The sequence below is a fragment of the Lissotriton helveticus genome, chromosome 1_1 (assembly GCF_964261635.1).
Source record: "Lissotriton helveticus chromosome 1_1, aLisHel1.1, whole genome shotgun sequence".
Classification (NCBI taxonomy): domain Eukaryota; kingdom Metazoa; phylum Chordata; class Amphibia; order Caudata; family Salamandridae; genus Lissotriton; species Lissotriton helveticus.
Window position 1 is genome coordinate 1,273,830,865 of NC_136057.1, and position 26,960 is coordinate 1,273,857,824.

A 26,960-nucleotide genomic window follows, 5' to 3' on the forward strand; every position below is an offset into this window, starting at 1 on the left:
CACGTGCCCTCCTTCTCTGACATGACGCATCTGTGAATTGCTGAGTATACATGTTGTAAGAACTCACAAACAAGATACTAATTACATCACAACCCAGGCTCCTTCTCCTCTGTGTCACTGTCGTCCTCACTGAGTGAGACATCATGGGAGGACACTTCCTGTAATGACACTTCATGTGACAGTAATTCCTGCAGGTTTCACATTTGGCTAAGGTAATGTTTAGTGAGTAAATGAGTAATTGAATAATATTGTAACTTGTTATTAAACTTAAAAGTTGGAAGAATCAGAACAAAGCGACGTAAAAAAGCTTTTCTGTCTTTCTACCATTTGCAGATGTGAAATTACATTGGTCAGTCTTTCGTCGTAGAGACCGTTTTCCAGACCAGAATCCATTTTATAAAGTGAATATGGTATCCCAAAAATAGATGTTTCAACCATGGCCATGCAGCACATTTGCATGGATAGTCGTAAAAGCAGAGATATATTTTTGAAGGTGTTGCCCTTTTAACGGTTACAGAAATAGATCTAGAGGAATAAATAACTCTTGAAGCAACAATTTAATAAAGAAAAGAAAACTTTATTCAGAATACATATTCATATACAGAGGACCTTATTGAAAAGAGATGACACCCCATGGGATAAGCTCAAACTCCACACCCTCTCTAGATAATCGGGCTGACTTCCCACAGTCAGGGAGTTTCTGTGGCGTGTACTCTAGGCTGTCACCACTGGCTTGGGCATCCTCCCGTAAGCGATGTAGCCACACTGTAAGAATGCAAGTCAAATCCTTCAACAAACAGACAGTTGACCGCATCCAGGCACAACCGGTTTGGAAACTGAAGCTTTACACTATCCTGCAAAGTGATCAGCATTTGATCCATGCCGTATCGTATGGTTACCTGTAATGAATATAAAAAAGTAGAGTTCACTATTAGGGTAACATGCCATGCTTCAGTTTCTGCCAACCAGGATGTTGCCAGCCTCTCAAACCCCACTGCTTGCATCAGTTTCTTCCTCCAGCCCCACCCTCCTCTTCACCTCCACCACAAAACCTCTACTAAGTGCTCCTCTAACTTTCTTTGACTCTTAGGTTCAACCAGGCCTCTATCATTTCCACCAGCTACCAGTTTTCACTAGAATTATCTTGTAATCTTCCCCAATTTTACTTCTAAAACCCCTTGCATAAGGCAGTAGGAGTTGCAAATGCACGGCCCTTCTAGAAGAGGATTGGAATCTTGTAAATACATGTCCTGGTGGAGGAGCACATGGGAAGCCCATAAACACACATCGCTGGTGAAGGAAGATATGGGAAGCTTGTAAATACGTGACCCTCACGGGGAATGATCATTGATGTTTTCAAATGCTTGTCCCTAGTGAAAAAAAACATCAGCAGATTGTCAATACATCTCCCAGTTGGAAGAGAGCTATGGCTGCTTGTAAATAAATGTCGCTGGTGGTGGAAGATATGGGATAAAATAAAAAATAAAAAATGCATGCATGGTGAAAGAGGATTGTACACGTGTTTAAATACATGTTCACATGCCTGTGGAAGCTGTTAAACTGCATGTCTCTGGTGGAGGTAGATTGTGGAAGCATGTACATACAAGCCATTGATGGTGGGGGACTTGTAAAGCTTGTTCATATCAGAAACATATTGCAATTTGCATGAACTATGGTGCAGCCACTGGGATCTGAAACCTAGGTCTAAGGTGCACATTATATTTTTCCACTCCATATTTTCATCCCTCTGCATTCTAAGTTGCACAACAGACAGGCCTTCTCACTGAAGAAACATTACATTTTTATTCTGACATCCACAGCACAAGTAAGGCAGACAAAACTATTTTATAAGAGGAAAACGTTTAGACCAATTGCAACAAGACAATTAAGGAAGGAGGACAAAAATAATTCATGTCACATTGCCCACAGGGATCCTCTCGCTGACCTTCCATATAAAAAGAAATGTGTCCTGTCTAGGAGTATGCGAAATTCACGTAATTTGCTTTGTCTAGTTAAGCAAAATGTAGACAAAACATGTGCAATTACACTTAATGATGCAAAATGCAAGGTCATCATTTAGTGATATATTTTAGCATGAAATGCACCACAAATAGAAAAGCACCACGAACAGCCACTCACGTTCAGATGTTCCGGTGTGCAAAAACGAAAGCACCCCAAATAACAGCCGCTCAAGTTCAGTTACATTTGTAGCAAATTTTGAAGAGTTTTGCTTAATAACTGTGTCATGAAGTTCCTGAAATTACACCAGCTAATTTAAATTTAGCTCAGCTCTAGTCCTCTCGCTGTCAAAAAGGCCTATTCAAGGTGCAGTTGATAAGATCTGCCTTGAGGCTAATTTAATGGAGTTAGATGTCCAGAATCCACAATATCCCCGCAGCCCAGCTAGACAGAATAAAAACTGAAGACAAAGCTAGGCCTGAAGTACAGCAGTTACATCTATTGTTTCCCCACCAAAATTTGTTTTGAGCGTAAACCATGGCCAACCTTCCCGGCACTACAACCTCCATCCGGTCCCTTTGCTATTTCCTCTTCAAGCCTATCACTTAAAGCTGTACTTCATTACATGTGCCAATTGTTTTGGTTTCCGCGCAGTTTATCTCTCCAGCCTTTAAGAATATCTAGATAATATCCTTTAAAGCTGTGATTAGACCAAAGACATAAATCCCATTTTTTAACTCAGTTGGGCTAGCCTTTGGTATCCACCATGTATTCTCTGTTTCATTGGAGCCCCTGGTATGGAAAGAAATTTGCAGGAGATTACTACATTTTGAGATATAGACTTCTGAAATGTGGTCTCTACAAGGATCATCAAAGTAGGTAAGGTATTCATTGAAGGCCCTGTTAACAGGATACTGAGACTCTGTTGGCAGTCTGAACATCACATGTGTGAGACCTTTGTTTTGTGGTAGTTTTTTAGGACATGAAGTTTTAGAATTGCTTTGACTGATATCTTAACATTAGAGTTTCAATCCACTGATTAGCCCGGGCTGCCATCAGAGTCATTATATCAGCGGGAACACAGATCACATCCAAAATGTACACTTACCATTTTTCTATCAAGCGCAACATTTTAACTATTTACAATTCATAATAGTAAACTGAGGCGGCCTGACCCTTTTTGTGATTGTCTGCACAATGCCTCATAAGATAAAACTAGGCTAGTGCTGAATGATATCTGAAAATGTACTCTCTAGCTTGTCAAACCTATAACCATATTTTTGGTTCTATCTCGGCTTCTGAAGGTGCCAGGCTCTGCGTCAGGAATTTTTGTGAGTTTTTTATATCTATCCTATTTCTATTGGTCGTTTTCTGATTATCTGTTCACATAGTCCTATGTTGTATGACAAAATATTGTGAACAGAAATATCATGTGACATGAATATTGTGTCAAAATATAGTTTACCAAAATATTGCGTTTAGGTATTTATAATAGAAATTACAAAAATGGTGCGTCAAAAATATAGTTGAAGAGAATATCAGTCAAAAAAGGTAATAATATTGTTTTTATTAATAAATATTGACTTCATAGTAATTTATTTAAAATAGTTAATTCTTTCAAGATAATATAATGTTAAATAGTTGAAATCATTGATTTAATTTAATTTAATTATATATATATATATATATATATATATATATATATATATATATATTAATATATATATATATATATTAATTGATATATACATTAAATATATAACAATAAGTAAACATTTTACATTTATTTAATTTAAATACTAACATTAAAATGAAGTGAAAATTACAAATAATATACAACGATATATATATTTTAAAAAGAACAGAATAACAATATTTTAATTTATACATTTACAAAAATAGTAATAACAAAAACAAAAAAATACTTACAATAATATATTAAATACAAAAATTAAAACAATATACACATAAAAACGAAATATAAAAACATTGGGAAAAATAAAATTAAACAACAAAATAGAAATGAATATAAATCCACTCTAACCAACATTAGGGAAACTGTTTTGAGGGGTTAGACTTACTATTTCTACTCAAATCTAATCCATGTAAGGGAAAGCATTGTACTTCGGTGTGGTTAAAGCTACTATTCTCACTTAAATCTATTCAACAGTAAGAAAATGTTGGTCTTCAGAGGGGTTACATTTACTAGCCCCATTCCAGTCTACTCAACAATCTGCAAAGCGCTCGACTTCAAAGAGGTTAGATTTGCTATTCCCACTCCAATCTAAGCAACATTAGGGAAAGTCCAATTACTATTCCACCTCCAATGTATGCAACTGTAGGGTAAGTGTTGAACACATAAATATTTTCTAGAAAACATTTAAATTCCAAACAACAATAACATTTTACATCCTATTTTATGAAAACAAAAGCTGCATACAACATAAACCAAAACAATACAAATACAATCATCTAAATAAAGTTAATTAATATTAAATTAAAGTAACTTCTTTCCCTGTGACCCAGAAAAATCACAAACACCCAAACATTAAATAAATTAACATTTACAGGAAAATATTACTTAAATAAAACAAAATAAAAACATTAAAACACCTTTTACAAATATTAATTAGACAAACATGTAGCAATGAATTAATCCTAAAAAAACAAATAGTTTTAATAATAAATAAAAATATACTAAGTTAATTATCAGTTACAAAAGACCTGATTAACAATTAAATAAACAACAATTATTTAATATAACAATTCACTACTAAAATATAAATTATTAATATAAATTTAAAAATGTCAATAAATCAATTACAATTTATTGACCTTCCCATCCTATTACCATACAGACCAACGACTACATTATAAATTCTATTCTGCGATATATTGGTATTCACAATATTTTTGACATGATATTCATGTGACATGATATTTTGACTTTAATATTTGTGCCATTTACCTCATAGCAGTGACTGAATATTGAGTTTGGGTGTCATTCTGTCATTGCTGCTGTATTTTCGTTTCTAACCCCTGTAGACTAATGATCTATTTTTAAAGTGTGGCAAAGAAGGTACTCCATCACAAACGCAAAGGAACAACCTAAACACAAACCGTTGGTCCATGCACCTCATTTAAAGGTAGCACAGCTTCCTCTGATGGCTCAATTGATTAGAGGATGTCAGAGGAAGGACAATGCACCATCATTGCTATTTAGTGTGGACAGTGTAATGTCTTTTCTTTCTGCCCACCACTGCCAGAAAAACCTGGTGGTGAGGGACAGAAAAAAGAAGTAGCAAACTCCATATTTGGGAGAAAACCGCCAGAGTATGAGAGTCATTAGATCTTTGCTTTACAGAAACAACATTCCACTAGTGGAGTTTTTTCTGAATAACAAAAACTTTGAAAAATAATGGTAACTAGACATCAAAACTGACGGTGGCTGTCCACCAAACTTTTTAAACATTGAAAATAACCACTTTAACAGCGGTTCCTTTCAAGGTATAGAGATGACGGCTGGTAGGCGATCATTTCTAAATGTGGTGACTTGTAGTCCATTAGGATGGCTGACGTAATGCCCTCCACCACCCTGACAGATTGAGTACAGTCTGTCAAACCTTAAATTAGGACCTAAGTCGCCACTGCTCGACTTTGCTACCCCTGAAAAATGTGCTGAAAAGGAGTAATTTGATGGCAGTCTTGAAACTGCTTAACTTCACTGCCACTAGGGAGAAGTGCAGAACAGGAGTAACTTGATTACACAATATAAGTGCAACCAGAATAACTGGCAAGGAAACACCACTGTTTAATGACTGTACACGCTTAGGATAGTGAAGTTACGGCACATTGACCCAGGCCCCTATTAAAAGACTATTATTGATGGATACGTGGAGGGGGTTACTAGATTTAAGATTTTAGAAGACCCTTAATAGAGCATATACATTATATTTTGTCTGTCTCTATGAATTCACCTTGGAAAAATGATTTGTCACATTAATGTATGATAATGACAAATGTGTGTTAGGTTACCAAGTTTCATAAAAATGCACAAATGAGGCTTGATTTAGATACTGCATCGTAAAAGCATGCAGAAAGATTGGTGTGGGTTTCTTATGACATTAACTCGTTGATAAGCTAATGTGAAGTTTAACAAAAAGATTAACATATGTTTTCTTTATCCATAGATGAATGTAAAAAAATGATAACATAGACATTTCTATATAAGAAAAGCCATTTTGTGTGTTAGGAAAATGGTTAATAACACTAGAATGTGTGATGTGAGCACTGACATTGACAGGAGAAATAGATGCTACACAAGGTGATGTGATAATTTGTGCTTCGTAAAGGTTTATTTTAAATGTGCCTATCAAATCCTGAATTATATATTAAACTATAACGTGTTGAGAGATTTACAAATTATATGCAAAACTATAGTGAAGTGTTAATGTTTCTTTTATGGGCACTTTATACTCATATGATATAATTGCAAATCACTAGTTTGCCTAATTGAAGAACTAATACACTGTTTTAAATAATGTGCAGTTCATATTTCAGCACAAATTCATCATGCCCAAGCTGTGTTTCATGAAGGTCTTAAAAAAGTGCTTTTCTTTCTTAGTGGGAACTGAATAGTCTGAAGCCTATGGGAACCTTTTGTAAAGTTTCTACTTGTGTGGTAACACTGAATGATTCTTTTCACGTTTGTAGCTTACTTGACTAGTCTTGCAACAAAATTGTTACTTCCTAGAGCACATGCTTGGGAAAGAACTGACAAAGGATGAGAACATAAACTCGCTTACAACTTAAATGTCACAACCAATCGTATGACTAAAGTATAGTCGGTTATATTTTTTAATACTGTATATTATGATTTTAATTGGACAGACTCACTTGTTCAACTGAAACAACTTATTCTCTCCCTCTGAATCTCCTGGGCTCGATCTTGCCGCCTGCCCGCCTCGTTCCGACCCGGCAATAGTGCCGTTGTGCGGAGGGCGGACAGGCAAGAGCCAGGTAGACAGCACTTCCGGTTTCCCGGAGTTGAGGTTAGCGCTCTAGTGGCTACCTCACTCCGGGCTATTTAGGCCGTCCTGACCCTCGAGCCAGCGCGGTAGGGAGACGGTGGCAGTGTCCCCCAGACCCGCTGCTGTGCCTGAGAGCGTCAGTTACTTGTTCAACAACTGTGGTAAATACAGGGGGCTGCGAGAAGCGCCACTTATAGCGGACTGATTTTAGAGTCGGTTATATTTTTTAATACTGTATATTATGATTTTAATTGGACAGACTCACTTGTTCAACTGAAACAACTTATTCTCTCCCTCTGAATCTCCTGGGCTCGATCTTGCCGCCTGCCCGCCTCGTTCCGACCCGGCAATAGTGCCGTTGTGCGGAGGGCGGACAGGCAAGAGCCAGGTAGACAGCACTTCCGGTTTCCCGGAGTTGAGGTTAGCGCTCTAGTGGCTACCTCACTCCGGGCTATTTAGCCACGCCCTTCCCACAAGCGCGCAGCGGTTGCGCGCAGGGGGCGCCTTCGAGCGCGCCTAAGAAGCGCCGAAGAAAAGCCCGTCTGCGCCCGTCCGCGACAGGACGGGGCGCGGGGCGATGGACCCTGGCTCTGTCCCACAAACCGTTACCGGTAAGAACTCCCAACCCCTTCCTTATTCATCCCGTCTCTTACGTAGCCTAAGACCTGTCACATGTTGTAACACAATCATACCCTGGCATCGCATTGAGGCAGCTTACTCTTGCCCTGAATGTCGACATCTATCTATCACCAACGTGTCTTCTGCGGACCGTCATACCTCAGTCAAGGGTTTGAAAAGCTTCTTGTTAAACGTACGTTCCCTACCTAAACATCAGCATCAGGTCTGGGACCTAATACACTCAATCCAACCGGACATATGTTTCCTTGTGGAAACCTGGTTGAAACCCCACACTGTCACAGCCATTGCAATGGGGATTCCCTCTGGCTATAAGATCAAACACCTTGACAGAGACATTAAAACCGGAGGCGGTTTAGCGATCATATACAGGGATCATATACACTGTACTATTATTGAACAACACTCAAACGCGCAATTAGAAACCCTGCTTTTTAAATTTCATTTAACTAATCATTTTACCTGGAAAGGGGCTTTGGTCTATCGACCCCCAGGAGCAGATCCCAACTTTGCACTCTCTCTCCAAGAAATCTTAGCCCGACATATTAAATCAAAAGAAGACTTTCTGCTTCTAGGCGATTTTAATATACATGTTGACCAGCCACTGTTGACCGAATCCATGGCTCTAATTACAGATTTACTGAATTTGGGCTTGGAATTAAAAAATCATGGACCTACTCATACAGGGGGACACATGCTCGATCTTATCTTCTCTAACTCTACCAAAATAAACTGTTCTTTGGCCACCAGCATATCGTGGACCGACCACTCCTTGTTGGAATTCACTCTCCCTACTCCTACGAGACCTATTAAGAATGTCCCCCCCCCCCCCTCTTGGAGACGTCAATGGCACAAAATTAATATTGATACGGCTCATGAGGTATGGACAGATCCCATTTTTCTGGAGTCAGATACAGCAGATACTGCATTAGTCAAACTCAATGAATCTATCAAAAAAACCATTGACACCATTGCCCCCCTAAAAAGACACAAACAACACCTAGTGTCAAAACAAGAAAAATGGTATACAAAAGAACTGAGAGCAGAGAAACAAAAATGTAGACGTCTCGAGAAAGTCTGGAGAAAAACTAAAACTGATAACAACCGTCTGATTTTCCTAAAGGCCCAATCAGAATACTATAAAAACATTAAATCAGCAAGGAAACTACAACTGACACTACAAATAGAAGAAGCAGGTAACAGCCCTAAAGAACTTTTTAATATTTTACAAAACTTTATAAAACCCACAGCGTGTGAAAGTTCAGACGACTTTTCACAGGAATTGTGTGATAAAGTCTCGCTGTTCTTTGAGGACAAAATCAACACTATCTATGAAAATATATTAGCTGCCAACAATATCAGCAAAAGTCAAACTAAAATTGGTCCCACCGCTATTTCTGTTTTAGACAATAAAACCTCCCTGACGCTTTTCCCTCCCATCACTCATACAGAGCTTCTTACTCTCTGTACTCATATTAAAACAGGATCCCCTAATGACCTGGTACCGGCTAAAATGGTCGGCCCTTTGATCCCTTTATTAGGTCCCCATATTCTGGAAATGGTAAACATCTCCCTCAAAACAGGCCAAGTCCCAGCAGATTGGAAAAAGGCAGTGGTGAACGCAATAAGAAAGAAGGCTTCATCCCCCTGGACAGACCTATCCAACCTGCGTCCCATCTCCCTCCTACCTTACCTAGGCAAGATCACGGAGAAGCACGTGAACACCTATCTCTCGAAACACCTTGAAGCGACGGAAGGCCTGGACCATTCCCAATCTGGGTTCAGGCCTAACCACAGCACAGAATCAGCACTTCAGACAGTGACCAATAACATCAAAATGGCACTGGATGATGGTTGCTCTATGGTTCTGGTGCTGTTGGACCTTTCCGCCGCTTTTGATACGGTGTCTCACAAGGTGCTTCTCCATCGCCTGAAGGAGGTAGGAATAGAGGGAGAGGCTTTGGCATGGTTGGAGAGTTTTCTGTCCGGGCGTTCCCAAGAGGTTAGGCTGGGCTCCCACAAGTCCACCTATCGGGAGCTCAATAAGGGGGTGCCACAGGGCTCCTGTTTGAGCCCGACACTCTTCAACATATATGTGGCCCCCCTTGCCAACCTAGCAAGATCTTTCGGGTTCACCCCTGTATCCTACGCTGACGATACCCAACTTCTTTTTCCCTTCAAAACTCTCACACCTGCAATAAAAAAATCTTTTGCAGAGGGGATGAGAGCCATTGCAGACTGGATGTCATCGAATTGTCTGCAGTGCAATGTCGGGAAAACAGAGGTTGTGTTGTTCGGCCAAGCAACAACACACTGGTCCTCTGACTGGTGGCCTCTGGAACTTGGCCCTGTTCCTACCCCCAAGGTTAAGGTCAAGAACCTGGGAGTTATGTTTGACCAACAACTCATTTTTAAGGACCATGTCAATCAAGTAGCCGGCACCTGCTTCCGGGCTATAGGGATGCTCAGACGTGTCTTTCCCTATCTCCCGGATCACCACAGGAAAACCCTGGTGCAGGCTCTTGTTATTAGTAGGATCGACTACTGCAACGGATTGCTCCAAGGAGCTAATGAAGAGCAAATCAAGAAATTGCAGGTCATTCAAAATACGGCCGCAAGGATTATCATGAATGCTCCTCCTAGGACTCCATCCTGTCCCCTATTGTCTCAGCTTCACTGGCTCCCTGTGAAGAAGCGTGTTCATTTTAAGACCCTGTGTATCATACACAAGAGTCTAATGGGGATGGGCCCGAAGTACTTTATAGATATTTTCAAGCCTTACACCCCAGGACGCTCTTTGCGCTCTAGCGACCAACTTTTACTTAAAGTACCCAGAATTAAGAAGGCCAGGCAAGGTGGACGTGCACTGGCCCACACTGGACCTGTCTTATGGAACTCACTGCCGCTCGAACTAAGGTCAATTACCAACCACATGATGTTTAGGAAAAACCTCAAGACCCTTCTGTTCCCCAGCTACTAACTGCCCTCCCATCTTTGGACACAGTTTCTTACTCTCTCAATACTCGCAGTTATAGCGCGGAGATACCCCTTCGGGGGTCTAGTCTGGCGCTTTATAAGCATATAAAATAAAAATAAAAATAAAATAGTAGTCTTAAGGAAAATGCAAAGTAATGGATTACTTAATTCTTACTCATTTGTATACTTTAAATTACTACATCATCACATCCTATTGAAACTGACCAATTGGATAGACTGGTCTGAAAATGTTGGTGATGTCAAAGGGTGTAAGCCAGAAATCGATGGAGCATAATTGCCTAAACTCTAGGCAGGGGTTGTTCCTATCTTGTCCATCTTTTCTCTACCCATCTTGTGGTACAGAGACTGATGACTTGGACTTCCAGAAACAAGGCGAACACTGCTGCATACTGAGTTTGCTGCTGGGTAGTATGTGTGCGTGGTGGAATCTTTCCAGCTGGAAGGGTTCCTTCAAACAGCTGTGGCATTGATGCTGCAATATGGACAGGGGCCGACAACCTGTCCATGAACTGGAACTGGTCATTCTGTGACTTACGGAACTTAAATAAATAGGCTTTGTGTGAGAGATAACTGATTTCCTAAAATATTTTCTCTCATATGATAAAATCTTCCTAGGCTGAGGAAGATAGCTCTCTTCAAAATTGGGTTTCACAGGCTTGTTAATGCTTATTAAATCAGTTCAATTTCTATAATTAGATTTTTATGCTGATCATTTCAGTTTTGATAAAAATACAAGTTGAAGTAAAATACTTTGCTGATTCTATTTCATTATTTGGCTGTGGCCAAATTAATCTGCCTTATAATCAACTGATCTAGAGATAGAATTACCTGGAAAATTCCATCAGTAATAAATAAAAATTAACGATGATCTTATTCTAGGTCCTCATATGATAATTATTCTTCCCCTAAGTATCCGAGTCCTTTTCAGCACAGAACAAGATCCATCAGAGGACCTAAGAGATATAGTATGGTAGCTGAGGTTATTTTGTGGTTTAGAGTAACAAGCTCAATATAAACATTTATAAGGTTCAGCACATTTACGGTACAACACACTAAATACCACTTAATAAAGTTCTGTACATTAATTGTAAGTGGCCAATTGAAATGGCAGATATAATGCATGATGCCAGAATCATTAACCTGTAACAAAGTAATTCATGATCTTGAATAAAATATGATTGAAACAATATCTATGACTAGTGGATGGTTTGGGATATGATACAGGAGTTCTCTGCAGAGGCTTGTGGATTGATAAAAGGGATAAGGGGTGTCTTTCTCTGAAGTAAAAGGAGAATTGGTGACAAAAATAATAAGACATTTTGATGCTGAGTAGATTATCAGAGGGGAGAAAGGTAATAAATGATCGTGGATAACATCAGGACCTTGTTGATGATGTTGAGGTAACTTGAAGAGCTGAAGGTGAACTCTGTGTTTGAAAAAGGTTAACCCTGCAGCCACTAAAAGAGATCACTTTATTGTCAACATCCTGGCCTGCTAGTTCAATGGGAAATGGGAGCCATGACACAGGGACCAAAGGTAATTCTGATACTATTGACTCAAAGTAGAATTTGTAGCATCTCAAATGTTCCTTCTCTGCTCAGCTTTGCCCCTGAAGGACACAATACCATCTAGTGTCACTGCCCTAGTGAGCCCTTCTCTGACTTCATCTGACTTCCAGGGACTCATGAGAAAGGAGCTTCAGATGACAGACAAAAGGAGGTGTTTGTGTAAGTGTGTAAGAGAAGCTTGGGATCCAATACTTAAAGGAGAAGGTCATGTTTGAGATAAAAAGAGAGAGAGAGAGAGAGAGAGAGAGAGAGACTAGTTCTAGAAAAAGAAGAAACTTGGAAGTGAAAAAACTACAGAATAGGTACAGGAGGAGGACGGTGGATCAGATGTGGCCTACTGGACTTCTGGCAGCCAGGGTCACTATTGTACTCAATGTAATTCCCCTGTATGTGTCAGGATTTAGACTCGCGCCTACCGAACTACATATCCCATGGCGCTCGAGCCTCGGACTACATCTCCCATGATTTTTTGCTGCGATGGGATATAGTGAGTCCGGGCTGGGGAGCGAGTGTACTTGATTTAAACTGTGTACCTGCGGGAGCGCTGACCGCGTTCCCTGTTGGACTCCTGGAGGCTGTGTTTTCCTTGACTGCTGCAGGCTGATGAAACCTTCGATCCGGTAACAGTCCAGCGTTTCCTGGGTTGGGCGTTGCTGTGTGTGTTGAAGAGCAGTTAGCTCTTAGACTTAGCTGTTAAGTCTGGTTTCGTTTTCGTTTTGGTCAATTGCTAGCAAGTCTCCGTGAGAGAGGAGTAGACAGCGAGTTCGCTGTTGTAAAGTGGATCGGTGATCCGTCCAGTGGCGGAATGAAGGGGGGGCTCCTCCAAATTGCCGTCATGAATTCATGACTTCTGGAAGTTCTATATTGGATTACAAATACTAAAGCGGGCGGCGGTAGTGCTGGAACTACGCCCTGCCGTATTTGGTGTAGCTTGTGACGTTTTCTTTGCACTTTTGTTTTCCAACGGTGTGGATGAAGGAATCCATATCGCTGGCTTGGGAATCACATTGGGAGTTGTTCTGATGGAATTTGAATTACTTATCCGAAAAGGAGAGGATCTGTTGTCGCGTTAGTGCTTACAACTTTCCATGGCTACTTTATGTTGGGGTGGTTAAACCCCCAGGGGTATGTACATTTCCTTAGTGTTCGATACTACGAATCATGTTAGGATAAACCATAGAAAACCAATGGTGGTTTTATGTTGTTTAAGGAAGGAAGGAGGAAGGAGTGCATTGCTGGCTGGAAGCTCAAAAGCATAAACAGGGCAGGTACACCTCTTTTTATTTAGCGAGAATTCAATGAGAGTAGGTTTAAGGAATTGTATTAACCTGTGTGCTCTTTGTTTTACAGCTTCCCTTTCCCAGCAGTCCCCTTCCTTTCCTTTCCCGGGTTTTTCCCCTTTGTGGTTTTTTCCCTCACCGTATCACTTGAACACCCTGTGGTTACATATCAGGGTGTTCGGGAGGTCTGGAGGTGGAGCTTTATCACGGCGCACTGATCCTGCGGAGTGCCAACCTTGACAGAATCAAGTACCCACGTATTTCACTCTGCCTAGTCGGTTTGTTGTGATAAATGGCGTCCATGGAGGATGTGTTACATGCTCTCGGGTTAGTTCAGCAGGAGCTGGCTTCCTCTAAAGCGGAAAGAGCAGCGCTCTGAGACAAGCTGGAACAGTTGTCTAAGAATCCATGTAATGCTTCTTCTGCGGCGTCTTCCATACAGGTGACAGTGCCTCCACCCATTCCTTTAGCCAATCCCGAAAGATTCTCAGGGGACCCTTGCAAAATACAGGTTTTTCTGACTCAGGTATTGTTGCATTTTTCATGCAAACCAGCATCGTTCCCTACCAGCCATTCAAGAGTGGCTTTCGCCATATCTTATTTAGTAGGGGATGCGGCCAACTGGGCGGTGCCGTTAGTTAAAAATAATGATGCCATTTTGTCAGACTGGTCGGCATTCAGAACCGAATTTGAAAGGGTGTTCGATCTCAGGGCTACTACTTTTAGCACAGACAAGGAGCTCCTAGAATTGAGGCAGGGAAGAGGCGAGTTGATCACCTATGTGACCAAGTTCAATAGACTGGTGGCTGAGGCTGAATGGCCTGAAGAGAAGAGGATGTCCCTTTTCTATCAGGGGTTGAAGGAAGACTTAAAAGATGTAATAGCTCAAGTGGATCCTCAGCCAAGGACATGTGTGGACATGATTAACCTGGCATTGAGATTAGATAGTCGGATGACAGAAAGAGGGGGCTCTAGGAGAAGGTGGGAAAAGGGATCGTTATATGTTGAACGTTCCCCTCGCAAGGTTTCAGGGGAGATGGAAAACAGCCCTGAACCGATGGAGATAGGAGCACTCAGAGCCCCGTTGTCTGGAGAAGAGAGGGAAGTTAGGAGAACGCAGGGATTGTGTATGTACTGCGGGAAGAAGGGGCATTACGTCCGTGAGTGCCCCTCCAAGCCCAAGACCTCCAGTGTTACTCGATTCAAGAAAGTAGCGGTGTCTTCCGCAGGGTTTGAGGCAGAACAATCAAAGGACAAGAGATCAGGAGTGGAGGGGAGCAGGAGTGGAAACTCAATTCTCTATCCACCATCGGGATAGGAGAAAACGAGTCCCATCTGGTTATAGGTATGACCCTTGAATGTGAGCAAGAGCTCCATCAGGTGTTGGTCATGTTGGACTCTGGAGCCACCGGCAATTTTATTGACGATGGCTTGGTGTCTCGCCTGTCCTTACCACGTATTCCGAGAGAAAACCCTGAGGACGTTTTAGCGGGGGATGGACAGCCGTTGAAATCAGGACAGATAACAGAGAAAACCAGCGAGGTAGGTCTGTCTGTTAGGCTGCAAGGGAACATACACTCAGAGCTGTTGTCTTTGAACATCATAGCGTCTCCTCAGTACGAGGTGATGCTAGGTATGCCTTGGTTGTGCCACCACAACCCTGTTGTGGACTGGAAGTCTAAAACGTTCAAGTTTTTGCCCGAGTATTGCAGAGAACATATGGTATCTGGCCCTTCCGCTCATGTAGCTGTTCTAACCTCCTCTTATTCTGCAGCCACGGCAGTAGAAACGAACGTTCAACTCCCCGGCGAGTATAGTCTCTACAGAGACGTGTTCAGCGAGAGCAAAGCGGAAACCTTACCCCCCCATAGGGAGTACGATTGCCGTATAGATTTGGTGGAAGGGGCCACTATTCCTTCTTGCAGGGTGTACGCGTTATCTGTGCCTGAACCACCCATTTGAAGGAATATATAGATCACTACCTTCGACTGGGGTTCATTAGGCCTTCCCGCTCTCCTGCTGCCTCACCTCTGTTCTTCATCGCGAAAGCCAACGGGGAGCTAAGGGCTTGTGTAGACTATCATGTCTTGAACAAGAACACCGTGCGGAACTGTTACCCTCTCCCCCTAATTTCTGTCTTGCTCGGCCAGGTGAGGGAAGCAAAGATCTATACCCGTTTGGACTTACGGGGGGCTTATCACCTGGTGAGAGTCCGCGAGGGGGACGAGTGGAAGACGGCGTTCAAGATGCGATACGGGCTGTACGAGTACTTGGTGATGCCCTTTGGGCTTTGTAATGCCCCAGCTGCGTTTTAATTTTTTATTAACGAAGTGTTGAAGGATTATTTGGATCACTTTGTAGTAGTGTATATCGATTACATACTGGTATACTCACAGGATGAAACATGTAATAAGTCTCAAGTGAAAAAGGTATTGGATAAGTTAAGAGAAAACCGATTGTATGTGAAGTTGAGTAAATGCGAGTTTGGAGTCAGGGAGGTGGAGTTCTTGGGGGTGAATCTTAGCTCTAAAGGTTTGCAGATGTCAGACAGGAATGTCCAGGCGGTTCAGGAGTGGCCAGCCCCAAAGAACGTGCGTGAACTGCAGAGTTTCTTGGGGTTCGCCAATTATTACCGCCGTTTTATATTGCACTTTTCACAAACAGCAGTCCCTATAACTAGATTGTTGAGAAAAGGGGCCCCTTTCGTATGGACTGAAGAGGCAGATGAGGTTTTCCTGACCTTGAAAAGAGCTTTTATCACGGCTCCAGCGCTGGCACACTCTGTAGTGGAAAATCCGTTCGTGGTAGAAGCCGACGCTTCGGATAAAGCGATAGGTGCTGTCTTGTCTCAGAGAGACCCACTCACTGGTCAACTCCACCCCGTAGCCTACCTCTCCAAGAAGTTAAGCCCTGCTGAACTTAACTACACCATTGCAGAGAAAGAGCGCTTAGCAATTAAGAGGGCTTTTCAGGAGTGGAGGCAATACTTATGGGGGGCTTGTCATGCAGTAACGGTCTACACAGACGACCGAAACCTTCAATACATGACCTCAGCTAGACACTTAACGCAAAGACAAATGCGCTGGATGCTTTTCTTTGCGGAATATAACTTTGTGGTGACATTCCGACCTGGCTCAGACAACAGAAAGGCTGACGCCTTGTCCAGGCAAATGTTACCTAATGAACAACAGAAGGAAGTCCAACAGGCTATCATCCCCACAGCTAAGGTGTTGTGCGTGGTTCAGGCAGAAAACTTCCTGGAAGAAATCAAGGGCTCTAGATCTTTGGCAGCTTGGGAGCGCTGGGTTGATGGGGCTCCTGGAAGGGTGTTGAAACAAGGTTTACCCTTGCAAGGAAAATGTTTGTACCTTCCTACCACAGAGATACGGAAAAAGGCTTTTGCGTGGTGTCACGTAGCACCTATGGCAGGTCACCCTGGTGTTACTAAAATGATGAGTCTAATTAGACGATATTTCTGGTGGGAGTCCTTGGTTAAGGATGTTGCTCAGTGGGTACAGAAATGCGAGGTGTGTGCGAGAGCAAAAGGGGAAAATAGCAGGGAAAAAGGCTTGCTGATGCCCATGCCCTCGTCTGCTCGCCCATGGCAGAACATAAGCCTGGACTTCATCACAGGTTTGCCCTTGGATCAGGGGTGTTCGGCAATTATGGTGGTGGTGGACAATCTGACCAAAATGGGTCATTTCATCTCACTGCACAGTCCATGCCACCTGGTACAGGGAAATGTGGGGGTACCATGGGTACCCCCTAGTGCACCCACACCCCCCCAACACATTGGGGGCCCGCAATGGTCCCCTGGAACATGTCTCCACCACCCTTTCCATGGCGGTCCAGCCCAGCGGAAAAACTGGCTACCGCCGGCATCATAATTATGCCGGCGGAGCCTGGCCCTGATCCGCCACAATTGTTGTGGTCAAGCTCTGCCTGTCAGGCAGGCGGGCGGACTGCTACCGGCGGAAAAGTGGCGGGCGGAAATTCACACCGCCGCGGTCATGACCGCAATGCTAATCGGACCGGCGGTTTTCCGGGTTTCCCCTAAATAGGAAACCGTTTGTGAACCCACACGCACTGGAATGTTACAGCAAAAAATGCATTTACACCAGCGCTAATACCATATGCGCACAGACGCAAACGCACATAAACACAGACCGCAAAGTCTGCGCCAACATTGCGGCGTATTACAAACTGATCCTCCATAATGGCAACAGATGCATACTCCGGCGAACAGCGATAACTAGCGCTGGTGCAGTCATGTCTAATACGGCCCAAGGACCTTAATATTCACAAGGAAGGCAGATTATCAAATTATTCCAATTTCATGAGGGGGGCCGATCATTTTTTACCACTTTATTTTCTTCTCAAATGTTTTTGAGCTTTTAAAACATGTGTATAATAATTTACAATGACAAATATTTCTGAGCTTTCACACCGTATTGTCACCTACAATCACCATTAGTTTACTTTTTAAGTGTCCGATCACTATACGTCCTCTTTACCAATCGGAGATTCATGAAGATGCTGCCTGAAAAATGGGCTACCTATTGGCTCTGATTGCAATTATTATGTTCGGGTTCTGCTTGCTTTTAGCTGGAGTATGCTTCTTAAATAAAGAGCAAAATGTGAAGGTTTGAGAATAGTTTGGGACTGTTGTTATATATAGGCTGTATCATAATTTGAGACTAATCAGCTAGAGTGAACAAAGTCAGACTAGGGCTCCCAATTGATTAAATCTGTCCATCACAGGAGGAATGTAATATTTGCTAACTAACATAATATCCTTGTGAAATTCAGATGTTGTTCAATAAAAGCACCCCGATGACTAGTAGAAACCCTTCTCTACTTTATATTCCAACATATCTTTGAGAACTGCCTTACCCTCACTGTCAGTAGAGCAGCAGACATAGAACATACTCTTGCACCTAATTTTGCAACATGCAAGCTCAGTCGACACATTACTGCAGCTAGCAGCAAGACAGAGATACCAAAGGCTTGTGGATTTCATGCGCAAGTGAGCAGTGGCAACACTTTTGCTCGCAGACTATGGATATTTTTGTGAATAACAGACATAGCTTGCTATGCTGTAAACATCTGCTCGAGTTGTATTATACCCCATAAGAAATAGAAAACTTTGGTTTAGAGGTGGGCACGGTTCAACAATCGGAAGAGGACTTCATACACCTACCATGGGCTAGCACCATGTTCCTAGACTACTAGTGTCAGTCTTTATGCTCTCAGACATGATTGATAAACCTGTTGCTCTGTCTCACCTGTTGGCTGTGCTGAGCTTTTTGTTAGGAGTGTAGCAGCCTCAATGAGCTGTGTCTCAGCCGTGGCACTCATGCTGTCTATGAGTGGCTATTTTTTGGGGACAGGGCTCAGTGGCAGCTATAAAGCACTCCGTGAAAGACTTAGGGCCTGATTACGAGTATGGCAGTTCCAAAACCGGTGTACTCGAGGTGGCAAGCTGCCCGCCGCTTCCTCGGTGCTCCGACTGCCGGCAGAATCTAGAATCCAGCAGGTGGGGCGGTGGGGAAAGGCGTGATCTCTGGTGGCACTGCCATGCAGATCATGGGCATCCTTTCCGCTGACCTTTTCATGGCGGAAATCGTGCCACAAACAGGTGGGTGGAAAGGAAGGTATGGGCTCCAGGGTGATTCTGCCCAGTGTGGGTAGTGGCAAGGGGCACATACTGTCCCCTATGCTTCCACTGTCGTGGGCGCATGGTGCGCCAGGCATGACATGGTGCATGGCAAGAGTGCACACACTACTGTGGAGGTGCTGCAGTGCGGCAGCCTTGCTTTCAGGCTCTGTATAGGAGACGTAGCATGCCGCCACTGCAAGACCGCCGCTGGCAGACCGCCAGCCTGGTAGGGTAGTCAAAATCCAGCTTTCCGGGATGCCTTCGGCTTGCCAACATTCTCCCAACTGCTGACGCTGCAGTTCGACTGCCATGGTCGCAATCAGGCCCTTAGTTTATCTAAGTGACATTATCACCACACTCAACTTGCCCTTGAGACATATTGCATCTTCTCCACAGGCACTTTCTAAAGGTAGGATCCATGAATTTACAGATGAAAGGGTGAAAGATGTGAGAGAGATGTATATGGTGGCATCGAGCCATGGTGTACATAGGCCGACTGCAAGAAGCTTCATCTATTATACTGATACATGTTAGATAGGACTATAAGATGAAATAAGAACTGTAAGGGCAATTAACCTGTGAATATGAGGAGACATAGGCCCTCATTTTTGTGCAAACTCTGCCTTGTTTTAACAGCTTAATACTATACACAGTGTTGGGACGAGAATATCCCCTAACCGCTGAACAGTCTTGTTACTCTGCCTGGAATACTTGACTGCATTTACTGCATTTACCTGGTATCACATATATTTTTTTGTGTTGGCAGTAGCCACACACTAATCTAGTGTGTCAGGGGCCACACCAGATGACATGACATGAGTGAGGTCCTGGAGCTGTCCTATAACCTGGACGGGCACACCAAGTGTGCTCTCATTGTGAGAAATTGGACTACTATCCCTGTCACAGGTATAGTACATATAGTGTTGGAGGCAGCATTACATTTTTTGTGAATCTATGCTTGCTTTGACCACGAATTTTGATCTGCATCACTGGAATGAAGACCTACTGGCATAATAGTGTAAAGTGCCACTTCTTAGCGCTAAAATCCCAGGTGCATGAGATCAGTGGCAGCTGCCACCAAGTAACATGGGCGGGGTCAAGGTTAGGTGGGAAAGAAAACAATAAATTAAAAAAATTAGTTACCTTGCTCATGGACTGCCGTCTCGCCTTCTGTCATCCTCTTCTGCTCCTGCTTGAAGCATGAAGAACAAACAGGCTCCCTCAGCCAATCACAATGCTGCAATGCAGCATTGTGATTGGTCTGAGCACCGTGGTTCTGCGCTCAGACAGTCAGTGGTAGCCAGTGCATGTTTCTCACCGGGCTGTGCACTACAGCCTGGTGAGGAACATGCAAAGTGCGCACAACTATTTGGCCGGGCCAAGACGGCTGGCCAAGCAATCATGCCCACTTAAGTGCCCACCACTCCTCCCCTTGCTGACTGTGACACAGCCAAGCCTCGCCCGCCCCAGAAACCGAAAAAATAAAATGATAATAACATAGTGTTATTATCATTATATTTTTATTTTATCCACTGCTCAACATGTAGTGAGGCGACGTTCCTCCACCTTATTGGTGGAGCCGCCGCTTCATGAGATGAATAGTGTGGTCTGCATGGTACATGGATTGTGTGTATGTGAGTTAAGCAGAGTAATGGAGGCCTGTGGGATCCATTGTTGATGCCCCTGCTTTTGCCTCTTGCACAAGATGAAAGTCAGTTGTTTTCAGAGACAGTAAAAGTGTTTTGCTGACAATCCTGAAGCTGGAGAGACGAACTAGACAATGAAGTGGGTAAAGAAGAGGCAGGGATCCTTTAGAAATTCGACCAGGCCTTTGGCTGAGAGGAGCTGCTGATAAGTCTCTTTAAAGCACTACCGTTTGGTGAGGTGGGGGTCAAGGTGCAACTGTAACCTCTTTTGTTCAAGGAAAAGGGGACCTCTTAGGTGAGGCCAGTCTTTGTTCTTTCCCTTGGTCGCATTTCAGTGTGGCAGAAAGCTCACACCTTTTGTGCATCTGTTTTGGAGCCTCAGGCTGGAGACTACCCTGCTCTGAAAAGCATCACTCTATGTAAAGGCTGTGTCTGGAGAGCAGCATCAAAAGGACACTTGAATGGAGTACAAATGCAATCCGGTTCTGAATGTGCAGACAGTGGATGCACATGTCCTGTAGGCTTTGTATTGAAGAAGGGTCCACAGACCCACTTGTTGTTCCAGTTCCAAGTTCCTAAAGATCACAGAAGGGAATGCTCTGAAGTTTACCTGATAGCTTCCCAAAAGTGAGGGGTAGTGGCACATTGTAACCATTTTTTATCTTGTATTTTTTATTTGACTACACGTAATTGCGCATTACATGTAATCTTTGCTTGATCGCATTTGAATGTGATTTTACATTTTGAGTGACCATAATGAGTAATTTTCACATTAAAAGTTAATCAGTGTTAGAGTGTGTTCCTCTAAAGGTAGCCATAGTCACAGTAGTCCTTGATTTGGAAGCTCTATGTGAAATGAAATGCTGTGTTCTTTCTTGCTGTGCATACTCTTTTTTTCTCGGTTCAGAAAGCCAAGTCTTATGAATATTCTTATTAGCTGTAATGTTATGGTTAGATTGTGCTCAAGGGCCACACAATTATATTTTAATTAGCTGAACAGTAAACCTTTGCACTTGTTCATGAGGGAAGGCAGTGGAGAAGAATCCCCACTTGTGGGATATTTGTGAACACCACGGTGTTGGAAAATCTTACATTGTATGATTCATGAGAAGAGGACTGACACTAATGTTTACTTAATATTTAGGTTTGATTGGTTCCTTCAAAGTGGGAACAGTAGGCATGGATACTTTGTCGAATTTCGCCTTTTATTTGTATATCGTTGCTTTTAGTCGGTGTTGCACAGTCATAATGTACCCTGGCCAACCCCAACTTTTTTGTTGACTGGTACTGGTGGTAACTGACTCTGACTGACCCTGGGTTCTGCTTAACCAGGGCCAGCACAATGCTGAAAACACACATAGAATACAGTAAAAACACTTACATACAGTAAGGTACACTATGGGTTAGGGTACCCCAATCATTGGCATTAACTTAACTCCCCTATAAAGCCCTAGTACATACTACGACGGGTGGATTGGAGCTACCTTTAAGTCCCTAGTATATAATAGGGCATGGCAGTTTAGAGGCCAGCAGCCTTTCTGCATTTGCATGTGTGCACTGCAGAAGCCTGGGATCAGTTTTAAAGCAGCTTTGTGTTTCAGGACTGCTTTTAAAATTACAACTTGTGCCCAAACTCGACTTTGGTGTTAGGGGCACTTAATAATTATTAAAGTACAATGTTTTGGCTTATTGGGTACCCCCAGGGACTCCCCTATGTTTCCCATTGGTGGTGGGTGGGTGGTTTGGATGGTCAGGTATTTAAAAAGAGGGTCTTTATAAACTGTTTTTTTATATGCCCTGGGGTTATTGCAATTGTACATTTCACTCCCCCGATTGCGTCCCAAAATTGACTTTTGTGCTAGGAGGACTGTTAAGTGAGGATCTGCAATATTTTGACATATTCAGTACCCCTAAAGTCTTCCTTAGATGTTAGTGTGGGGGGGGGGGTTCCTGTAGATATAGCCAGGGTCCTTATAAAAAAATTTTTAAAGCCCTGGTGTTGGAGAATCAGCCCAGTTCATTTTCCCCATTGCAAATTCCCAGCCACAAAAGTTAACATGGCAAGAAGTTGTTTAATAATAACTAATGTTAAGGTGGGGGGCATATAAATATAGTTTAAAGACTTCCTAGAATGGTATTGATAAATCCAACAATAGGCTAATGTTCAATTTATCCTAAAATGTACAGACAAGAAGTTGTAAGACTTTCTCATCCGTAAGCCAACATTTAGCCTTCCAGTATTCAGACCTGAGGGCCAAAGTTAAGTGGATTGGCCAGGCTGCTTTAATGAAGGGCAAAGGAACCCCTGGGGGTTAGAGAGACATTCTGGGAGGGCAGGGTTCTGCTAAATAGGAAGGACAGAGCAGGGGGAGGGGTCGTAAACAATCATCTTCAATAAAAGGAGGCGGCAGGCAGAAGCGGCCAGTTTCATTTACACCCCTACTCTTTGAACCCAGGCAGATGTAAACATTAAGGAAGGAATGAGCAGATGTAAGGGGGGGGGTACAGTATGGAAATTAAACATCCTGAATGAGGGCTTAGCCAGCTCTTGTCCCTCTGCCAGAAAATCAGCCTTGTTGAATTTTGGAGAAATAGTGCTCTCTGGGAGACTATAGTGCCACACTTTGGAGGATATGGTCAAACCCTGGCGCGTTGCCCTGTATCTCATTGGACAGGAATGCCCTCCTGCTTGACCCAGAGAACTTGGAATAAGTATCCAAGAGGCTCAGAGCCTCTCTGATCTTCTGCTTGAAACAAAAGGAAGAAGAAGGGTTCCTGCTGAGAAGTTTGATGTGTACCAACCAGGCCCTGCATTCTGAAGACTGCTCCTGCTGCACAATCCGAAACTACAGACCTGTGGACTACCGTGCTTCAAAAGGACTAAAGAGTGGGATCCATGCAAACTACAGGTTAGCAGAACTCACCTGGAACATCACCACCAAGAATCCTCAGCCTGGAGTACTACCAGTGGATTTGTAAGGGTTTTGTCCAAGTAGATTGTGGGAAGTGAATTCCCAAACTTTAAAGGACCATCTTGGAGCTTCTAGACCCTTGGAGTAAGTTTTGCACACGTTGGGACCCTTTGGGGAACTTCAGGTAGAATTTCCAGAAGTTTGGAGAACTTTGGAGCAATTTTGGAAATAAAGCTTCATAGGTGGATAGACTGGACCTGGCCAGCCAAGCTGGTGACACTCAACCGTGAACTGACCTGCCATCCAGGCTCGTCCCAATGAAATGCTCTGGAGGTCTGAATTCCAGAGTTGGACCGGGAGTAAGCTGAAACCCCAGCCGATGAACCCTCACTGAAGCCAGCCTGGTCAAGAGTATTTAGGCACCCCTGAAGAAAAAGCTCCGTAAAAGGTTCCAAGTCCAAACATAGGAGAGATGACCGGGCCAACCGCAAGAGTCAAGCCGCATATCTTCGAACCGCGTGCCAGCCTCGATCTCTCTGTTTTGTCCTGCTGGAAATCTTCGGATGTCTGACTTCCATAAGTTTGACCGGGAGCTCGTTGCAAGGTAAGCCGGTGAACCAGCACAGAATCCGGACTGGCTAAAAGCTTTGAGTAACCCCAGAGAGAAAAGCTCCAGGAAAGTTTCTAAATTCGAAGGTAAAAGCTTTGATCAAGACCTACCGCAAGGGATAGCCGAGCAGGGCTCCATCGCAATCAGCCTGAATCTTTGACTTTGTCCCGGTCTAGCGTGACCAGATGTCCCAATAGGCGCTCTAGGTCTCTATGTGCTATTTAGTGCTAAATCTTTAAAAATTCATATCTCCGGTTTCCTACATTGGCATTTTTTTCAGTTTGATGCCATTTTAAAGATAGAAAATATTTCCTATTTTTATAAATTGGTGTTGCATTTTTATTCTGTGGTGTGTCCTAATTATTTACTGCATTGGTGTTTTTAAATGCTTTACATACCTGTCTTTTAAGTTAAGCCTGCCTGCTTGCAGCCAAGCTACTAAGGATTGAGCATGGACATAATTTTCAAAGACCTGTTCTGAGCCATAGACTGTGTTCGTGGCCGTATTGCCAGTGACAGATGTGCATTTGCCACTGCTAGTAACCCACTTTCCAACAGTCAGTCAGACTTGCCCTGTCCACGCTTGGAGTCAGGCATCTCTCTACCGCTCTTGAGAGCCATTGCTTCTTTTATTTTTAATTCTAAAGTAATCAACATTGTATTCACCACAGAAGCAACCTTTATACCCAGAGAGGTTGGGGTATTGTGTAATAAAAAAACAACAGCTATCCCTCTGGGTTTCATTCAACAATTAACAATAATAATCCATTAACCTCTGGTATATTTGATCATTATAGCAGAATAACTGGCAATGATAAACGTAAATCAATGTGATATGCTATATTCCTTTATTACAGGGATCATCGAAAAAACTGATTTTTACAGTTACAGCACTGTACACAAGGATCTACTAAAAAAGCAATAATGCTGCTCTGTGAAGTAAAGGGATCACACAGTGCAAGTGGTTGCAATATTGAAACAATACATAAAAGGTGATCATAAAAAGGTAGTAAACAATGGTGTGGCCTATTGAAGGACTAATACTATGAAAGTTCAAACCTAATTCGAAAAGAGTCCATCAACTTCTTAATTGCTCCTAATAGACCCTAGTATTTAATAAGCAATATCTCTATGCCCCAAACTGGCAAACCACATTTTTCATTCCCAAGTTATTCTGCAATAATGATCGAATTTACCTGATGTTATTGGACTATTATTGTTAAGTGTTAAATGATAACCAGAGGGATATCTGTTGATTTTTGAAAACCTAAAGTAATCAACAGTGGCATGACCACGGTAGGAGAGTGTGAAATGCGCATAATTTGCATTTATCATAACTGTATAACATTCTGGTAAAATTACACTTACTTATATTAGATCAAAACCAGTCATTCAGTGCTCTGCATTAGGGTGAAATGTGTGCTTGAGTCAATTTTTGATAGGAGGACTTATTTCAAATTTTAAAAATAGTGTAACACAAAAGAAAGCACAGTTAGTAACAGCCACTGGCATTCTGCTGTTTTCATAAGGCGTGTTCACTGTACCTTTTTACTATTAAAGGCATGTAAATATGCAATGTGGCATAATGGCATAATATTAGGAATTTTGCATAACAAGCATGACGCGAAATTCCCCAAATTATGCAGATTACTAAAGCGTAATCCAAAATGTTACACTGGCAAAGGCCTCTGCCACTACCCTGCCGTAACACTTACCCTCATTTTCTGTCCTAGACAGAAGGGGAAGACATAGGAGCGGGCCTCTTCCGCCCAGACGCCCTTGTAACGGGAGTTGAGGACGATGGTATTGATGGCGGCGCCAAAGTGGAAGCGAGCGTCCACGACCAAAGCAATGGTGTTGAGATCCTGCCCAATGCTGATGTTAAAGCTAAAGGGGAAAAGATACTTTGCTTACATTTTCTCTCGAAATGTTAAAGACTCTTTTACTCGCAGTTCACACCTCCTGCTTCTAAATGCCCCAGCCTTTCCCCACTGCCCCTCCTAATGCACTAAAATGCCTATCCCATGCACGTCCATACTTTATCTTTCGTCACCAGACACAGATACATACTCTCCGCCTCCAGGTGTCCTGTCTGCTCCCTGCTTCCACCCCCTCCCACCAACAGGCGCCAGCCCTCCACCCCTTCACCCCAGATACCCCAACTCTTACCGTTCGGTCTGACAATGTACAATGCCCTCAATGATTAGAGTCTTGCCAGGCCTCAGACAAAGTTTGTCGGTCACCTGTGTCTGTGAGAGAAGAGAAAACAAATTGAGATATTGGAGGGGAGGGGGTTGCTATATGGTTCTGACCCCCCTCTATTACACTATGGTCGGTGGATTACGCAATGTGCTGCCCTCATTGACACCATATCAGTGGCTGAAAACAAAGGGCCTGGTTACGACTTTGGTGATGCTGCGGCAGCTTTGCTCTTGCACAGCACCACCGAAGCTGTGCATGGTCTCACCCGTCAGATTGCGAGTACAACTTGTGTCTGGTGGGCTTTTCTTTTGCCGTGGAACGCAAAAGAAATTCCAGAACTACATGGACTGTGAAGTCCATGCCGTGCTGGAACTTGGGGTGCATGCAAACAGAGGGGCACCCAATACCTGCTGACCTTCAGGAAGACACTAAGGACCTGGCTGTTCGATCAGTAGCGGCCC

The 26,960-nt window shown here is 43.0% G+C and overlaps 1 protein-coding gene across 1 annotated transcript in view; it reads right to left on the minus strand.

Annotated features, from left to right (window-relative positions):
• Positions 1–556: 556 nt before the first annotated feature.
• Positions 557–26,960, minus strand: part of LOC144772627 (galectin-1-like) — a 134,852-nt gene continuing 108,448 nt past the window's right edge. The window contains exons 3-5 of the mRNA XM_078657071.1: positions 26,467–26,546; positions 26,013–26,184; positions 557–899 (exon numbers count right to left, since the gene is read on the minus strand). Of these exons, the coding sequence (XP_078513197.1) occupies positions 723–899; positions 26,013–26,184; positions 26,467–26,546 (429 nt within the window). The 3' untranslated portion in view covers positions 557–722. The remainder of the gene's footprint in view (positions 900–26,012; positions 26,185–26,466; positions 26,547–26,960) is intronic.